The sequence below is a fragment of the Colletotrichum fructicola genome (assembly GCF_000319635.2).
Source record: "Colletotrichum fructicola Nara gc5 chromosome Unknown KSG_Nara_v1_contig12, whole genome shotgun sequence".
Classification (NCBI taxonomy): Eukaryota; Fungi; Ascomycota; class Sordariomycetes; order Glomerellales; family Glomerellaceae; genus Colletotrichum; species Colletotrichum fructicola.
This window is the reverse complement of record NW_027094062.1, coordinates 512,310-519,288: the sequence shown is the minus strand read 5'-3', so window position 1 is coordinate 519,288 and position 6,979 is coordinate 512,310. Positions and strand designations below refer to the sequence as shown.

The 6,979-nt window shown below is 54.7% G+C and overlaps 1 protein-coding gene across 1 annotated transcript; it reads right to left on the bottom strand.

Annotated features, from left to right (window-relative positions):
* Positions 1 to 5,622: 5,622 nt before the first annotated feature.
* CGGC5_v017333 (uncharacterized protein) lies at positions 5,623 to 6,079 on the bottom strand (the record flags this gene model as incomplete). The annotated part of the gene is made up of 2 exons (XM_032026783.1): positions 5,623 to 5,682; positions 5,738 to 6,079. The coding sequence occupies 2 exons, from the start codon at positions 6,077 to 6,079 to the stop codon at positions 5,623 to 5,625; spliced, it is 402 nt and encodes a 133-aa protein (XP_031876796.1).
* Between the last annotated feature and the right edge of the window lie 900 nt (positions 6,080 to 6,979).

Sequence of the window (6,979 nt, the reverse complement as noted above, 5' to 3'; positions counted from 1 at the left end):
AGCGCTTCGTTCTGAGTCATTGAGTGCCATTACTTTCTAACAAAACGTGCGTCCTGCGACTTGCCGGGCCGGCGACGCCGCCGTTTACATCCCTATCGGCTGAGATTGAGTAGGTCTCTCTTGGGAAGAACAGGCAGTGGGCAGCAGAGTGCCCAAGGGCTCGATCGGATGCAACCCTCGCGTGGGACTCGATGAACAAGTGACTGGACCCCCGAGCAACACCGCAGACCGGCCGTGAGGCTCGAAAACCTTCTGCATGGATGGGTTCTCTGCCAGTCACCAGCCAAGCGGCCCGGATGGCGGAAGTCACGATGTGTGGATCAAATTCACTCCTCCGGGTTGCCAGTCCGCGATTCCTACCGCGTTTCATCGATTAGCTGCTCGATTGTCTCAAAGTGGATCGCGATTGCTTCGTCAAGAAGAGGTTGGCCACTTTGTGCGTCACAGGCCGCCCACACGCGTTCTTATGCAGTTCGTTGTTTACCAAGTCTCGGCGCACCCCCCTCGACTGCTGACCATGGTGCTGAATTGCTGCCTCCGGGGGATGCGCCATCTTCCTGAAATCCGCAAGGAAAATCGACGGACCTTTGAATAACCGTATTGGCCAGGGCCTCGTCGTCAAGGTTGATTAGCTGGGCATCTTGGGTATTGTCCACGTCCATGACCTTCTTGATTGATTTCGCGACATCCTTCCATACCTGCCTTCCATCTGCTTCCTTGTAGACATCGTAGAACATTCCTCGAACATTCTGTGTTGCTGACGTCCTGTCAATTGGATTTCGGATGGTTCAACTTCGGTCTCGACCGAGAGATAGCAGTACGAAGGCACGATTTTCCAAAGCGGACCCAATCATGCCGAGCCATTGCGTGGGCAATCATGGCCTCCAATTCATTGGTTTTCGCCGCCAGTGGCCTGGGATTGTAGAGATCGGGCGCGGTTCGAAACAGAAACTACACGGAGAGGTGGACCTTGCGCCTGGCCAGTTGAAGTTGCTGCTGTCTTTTCTCGTTCTCGAGAACCTCGTTGAGCTTGACGCATGCTTCGTCGGCCGAAGGGGACGCTCGCACAGGCACGGAGTTGTAGGAATTTCGATCTTGAAAATCAGCCAGTCGGACGCTGCAACAGGGGCCGTCGGGCGGATGTCGCGTTGTGATTGAATCGATTTCAGGTCGAGGATTCTATCGAGAAGTCGACTTGCCGGATGAATCGCGGTCGATGCTGGACGAAGTTGCCGCAGCCAACCAGCCCTTGCTACCTGTTTGCTGGTTGCCGCGACGCGAAAGGAATCGTGAAGATGTTTGGTGAAATTCTTCTTCGTCCCAACTTGGAAGGAATCTGCCTGCGTTAGGCCCGTGCCTGTGACCGGCTCTTATTGACAAGGCAAGTGCCTGTCTTCCAGAAGGTGAGGGAAGGAAAGAACAGCGGGAACTCCTTCCGTCTAATTTCCGACTCGTTGTCGATGAAGATGCGGAGGACTGAGCAGGTACGTCCAACGGACACCAGGTGTTGCGTCATTCGGTGGGTGCCACGAGGCCCAATAGTTGCAACCGAGAATGGTGGCGAGGACTCTCAAGAGACGCACAAGAACAAAATAATTCGGCTGCATTTCTGATGCTGTGGTCGACTTCATGACAGACTAGGCTTCTTCCGCCAAGTCTGCCTCAAACTTCGCGTCACCAGATCTCTGCATCATCTTCTTCCAACTCCACCAACAGCACTCCGTCGTCGCCACAACCACTATCACCATGCTCGGTGGGCTTCATTCCCAAGGTATTATGCCAGAACCGTCGTCAAAGGCCATGCTTGTAGAAATGGATTTCCGGACTTTCCGAACACTACTAGCCGTCGACGGACGCCATTTCACATCCTCCAAGGCCCCAAATGCTTATGCAAACCCCCAATGTGACTGCACCAAATGGGGCTAAGTGCCATGCCAAACACTTCGTCCTCGTGGCCTCGGGTGGAAGTTGTCTTTGTACCAGGCTGCTGTCACTCTGCCTCCAAAAGCTGTCCAAGAGCTGTTTCGTTCCGTGTCATGAACTCTTCCCCATGAGCTGGCTCTTTGATAGATTCTCTCGGAATCAGTACCCTTCGAGAGTGCCGTTTACTAAGGCGTCTTTTCTTGGAATGGTGCAGCAAAGCATGCTGGCATATTGTTGGCATTCATCTCACCCTTCTCAGCTCAGTTGTCGTTTCTTCCAATTCGTACATAACTGCCTGCTTGCGCTGGCCCATCGTCAGAGGAAGCCCATGCGATTCACCAAATTGTTTCTATAAATGACGAGTATCGCTTACATATATCGGCGTCAGTCTTTTCCACGGCCGGCTCTACCTCCCGCCCGCTTTGCCGCGCCCAAACAAGACATCCTGATCCCATGCAAGATACTCTGGCGGACTTGAGGCTCCAATGGCATTTCAGCCGGGGTCAGACGTCCCGATATTGATACCGAGGGCTCATGCTTCTGTTTTTGCCATCCATTCGCCAATTGCAATGCCAAAGGATGATGCGGCTCACCAGGTATTTGTCTCTTGAGGATGAGCATTCCTGGGGCTGCGAAAGGGCCCCAAAGCCTGGAGCCTGGCGTGGGATGTGGTTGGATCTGCAGACACGTTGGTGTCTTTCATGACATTGACACTCACTCGAGAGGATACTACGAAGCTAGGCGACGGCTTGCCGATGTCGTTACTCGGTTCATCGTTCGATACATCTTCAATAGATTGATCGTAAGCTTGACTTATGGACACCGAAGGGCGCATAACGCCTCATTTTGATTTCAGAGCAAACCTAACGATACACTCATTGCGACCTTTGCTTCCTCCTTTCCTCGTATACAAGTGTTGGAGCCTCCAAACTGCTAATGATAAACTTCAACGAACGGTCGTTTCTTCCCTTTCTTCGAAACACCATGCCCCTCATGCTTTGTTAGAAGGAAACGGGCTGTGTGATACTCCTCTGAACCTCCACCTAAGCCTCATTGTCCTCATCCATCCTTCCCTCCTCATTCTCATCCACCTCTCCCTCACCGTCCTCATCCCCCTCTCCCTCACCGTCCTCATCCCCCTCTCCCTCGCTCTTTTTCTGTTCCAACCCACAGCCTTTGACTAAACGATGTCTCTGCGGCGTTTGTAAGCTAGGTCCCTTCTCGGCAAGCAGCGGGGACAAGGGGAAACGTTTCGTACCTTCAGAGCATCTTTCCGAGAAAACTGCTTATCGCAGCTTTCACATGGGAACGGTTTGACTGCTAGGTGCAATCTCTTATGCCGGGTTAGATCGTGCTTTCTTTTGAAGGCTGCATTGCAATGGGGACAAACGAAAGGGCGTGGTGGTGGAGGTATGGCTTGGGTATTTTGCGAAGATGTATTGTAATAGTAAGGATGACCCAAGCCGGCATTTGGAATATTGGTCGGAAGCTGGGGTACAAACCGGGGTGGAAACTGGGGTGGAAACTGGGGTGAGAACTGGGGCGAAAAATGGGTTTGAAGCTGGGTTTGAAGCTGGGTCGGAATAATGGTCGGAGGATGGGTCGGGACCACGGTTGACGGTACCTGAGATGGGCCGATGTTCTGGCTGGAGTTCCACGGTCCTGCTGGAGCGGGAACTGGCGCGGCTGACGCCTGGGGTTGCGCAGCCGTGTGAGTGTATCTTTGACCCTGTGGTGAAGAGATGCCACCATAGTCGGGTAGAGACGCCTCGGGCTGCCCAGCCGTACGAGTATTGGGATGAGCCTGCGGCAAAGACGTGCTCCCATAGCTGAGATTGTCGTTATTCGAGGTTCGGAACGTCTGTTGAGGATGGCTGAGCGACAGAGATGTCCTATTTCCCTGCGGATATTCATCCTGAAAACTCAAATGACTGCTCCCATGAGAAGGGGCTGGAGACCCTCCTCCAAGCCCTTCAGCGATCTCTGGAAACAACGTACCAGTGGAGGACGATGAGAATGATTGTTGCCTTTGCCTTTGCCTATACGTCCTCACGTTATGGCGATGCGGACCTTGCCGAGGCGTCCGGGGCATGTCCCAGTCGGCTGTGGCTGGTGGTTGCACAGGCGAATGGCCATTCCCATTAGAGGGCGCTGACCCCTGGGGTTGCGCAGCCGTCTGAGTATACCTGTGATCCCGTGGTGGGAAGATATTTCTGTAGCCGGGATAGTCGCCACTGAAGGGCAGGGACGCTTCGAGCTGCCCAGCCGAATGGCCATTCTCATTAGAGGGTGTTGATGGCTGCTGCGGCCGACCGAGTGATGCAGACCCTGTCCCCCCCTAGGGATGAGGCGTCATGGACATGTCCCAGTTGGCCGTGGGTGGTCGCTGCATAAGCGTCTGATTGCGACTCGCAAGGTGAGGAGTATCACTGGCGAGGGACAAGGTTGGCGGCGCGGTTGCATTTGGAGACGAACGGGAGCGCTTTGGGGGAGAGGACCCATTGCCACTGCCTTCTGACTCGTGTTGCTTTCTGAGAATCTTCGTCATGTCTGTGTGTAGTTGACAATTACCGCTGCCCGATTTTGTGATGAATTGTGAGATGCTAAGTAATGGAAAAGCATTCAACGCCTGGAAAGATTTTGACAACTTATACCGGAGTGCGACGCTCCAAAGGTGATGGGTGAAGGTTCGTCTGAGATTGACCTGGAAGGTTCTTGAGACATGCCCCAGCCTGTCGCTGCTGCGATAATTCCGAGAATGACAGGGTGTGGCAAGCTTTCGCCGTTCCTTGGGTGCCAGTCCGTCAAGGTGAAACCTTGATTGGTCGCAGGATCCCTAAAAGGTGGCACGTATTGGATTGCGCGTTCGGTGAGTAATTACAGCAGTCAACAAGGTGTGGCTGCAGGTGGTATCCTGCTAAGGTAGGAGGGAAATGAGAGATGGGGAATATGACGCCTTCGCGGGCCGGCCCGACCCGCGCTCGCAGTGGTGGCTGGAGGCTCAGACCGACTCGTCCGGGCACATGCATCCACCTTGTCCGAGCTGAGCACGGCCTTTGCCCCGGCTGGTATGGCTTCGGATGGCACACCTTGGGTCCCTAGGGGGTTGAGCCGGTTCGGGCCAGGCTGCATGGTGCAGGCGGCGCACGAAGGCTGGAAAGGTACTCTGGATGGAGGTGTCGGTGGAATGTGACTGTGACAGCGCATGCGCAGTGACAGCGGGAGGCACCTTTGCGTCTCCTATCTGTCAGCGGGGAGTCAATCAGAGGTCGTGGTGTGGGATCCCGGTGTGGGTAGCTGACTTTCGGCTACCCACTGTCCTCTGGGTAGCGGGGCGTTCGCTACCCACAGGGGATGCGCCACTGGGAGCAGGCAGGGGACCCCGATGAATGGTCACTCTTCCGCAAGCCCGTGATCGGTGGTGCAACAAACGAGTGCTTGACCTGCTACGTGCACAGCATCTCCACGTTCGATCTGGAGACGTCTCCAAATCCAAGAAAAGATTCCCGACGGCGCACAACCCCCAGAGAGGATCGAGAGCGCAAGGCAACGACTGAATCGGTCGTCTGGCAGTGACTGAGTCTGGCGTGGGATGGATGGCAGTAATTCCACCTGCCAAAGTCCCCACAGGTACCTTACAGGGGACGGTCCACTGGAGCCCTGAGCTCAAGCAAATGGGACACGGCTCGAAGAAAACCCTTAGAATGTGTTGGCTCGTGTCGCAGCAGCGGCCGGAGACCGATACGCAGGCTTCGCAAGCTTTCTTGAAATGGCGTATTAGTAAAGCCAACGAAGCAGTGTGAGGAAAACGTACATGCTTGCAGTCGGCAAACAGATACCGGAACTGGGGGTCATCGCACTTGCAGCATCGGGAGCTGAGGAGCTCGCCATGTGACTGCAGCCATTCGACCAATTGGTTATGCAAATCGACGGCACGCACGAAGGATGAGCGGATCTTGCCGGTGGTCGTGGTGATGTTACGTTGAAGCAACGTGACCTTGCGCAGGACGTTGTCGTGCGCGCGATGGTAGTCGTCAATCTGGCTGGCGAGCTTCTTCGAGCAACCCTTGGAATTGGACGCGGTGGCCTCGGGTTTCTCATGGCCGGCATCGGGAACACTCTCCCGCCGGCGCTTGGTTGGGCGACAATCATCCATGATCGTTGTGGCTCGGTTTTGTCGGGACGGAAGATGTCGATATCGTGGATGGGATTGGCGCAATTGACGGTCTCGATGGCCAGAGATCGGTTGACGGGATACCGAGCGGTAGAATAGCCGCCGACCAAGGACGCTGAAAGAGGTTGGAATGGAGACCGGCTTGTGGAAGGAGGAGGAGAAAAGAAGTTGCTCGAAAGAAATAGCGACGTACGAAACGAGTTTGGGTGGCTCGTTTTTGCGGATAGTCGAGCTGTTGCTGCGAAATTCCTGAAGCCGCTGCCCGAAGAAACCTCCAAAGTCAAAAGCAGAAGCAACGGAAGTGGCAGGTGGGTGGTTGCCCGACTGCAGTGACGATGCTTGCCGTTTTGGACGGCACACTTACTCCAAGATTATCGAGACTGGGTGCACCTGGGTTGTGCCTGCCCAAACCTCCTGAGACCCTTCTGCAGCCGGCAACCACTGTGAACCGCAGGGAAAGCGCCCTTTCTCCTCCATCGCACGGGCTTCACCCCATGACATGCCCGTGATGAAGCAGAAACCCGATGCCAGACGGCCACATTCAATTGCGTTTGTATGGGCGGGCGACCGAAGCATTTGGCGGAAAGGATGCGATGGTTCTCTCCGAGACGAGTCATGCATTTTTTCTCGTCAGGCAAGTGAAGAACCAGAAGTACTTAGAGGGCAGTCAGATGTGTTGCAATGTCGGACCCAGCAGTGCAGTTGAAGTGGCGATGAATGAAGTTCGTACCTTCCGATTTCACAACCAGAAATCGGTAGTTATTACGGGACCGGTATGCGGCATGGCATTGCTCAGTCGGGGACATTCGACATACATCCCGATTTACAGCGGTGAAATCGGGAGGTACCTTCTGTAAATACAGTGGAAACCTCCCGATTCTT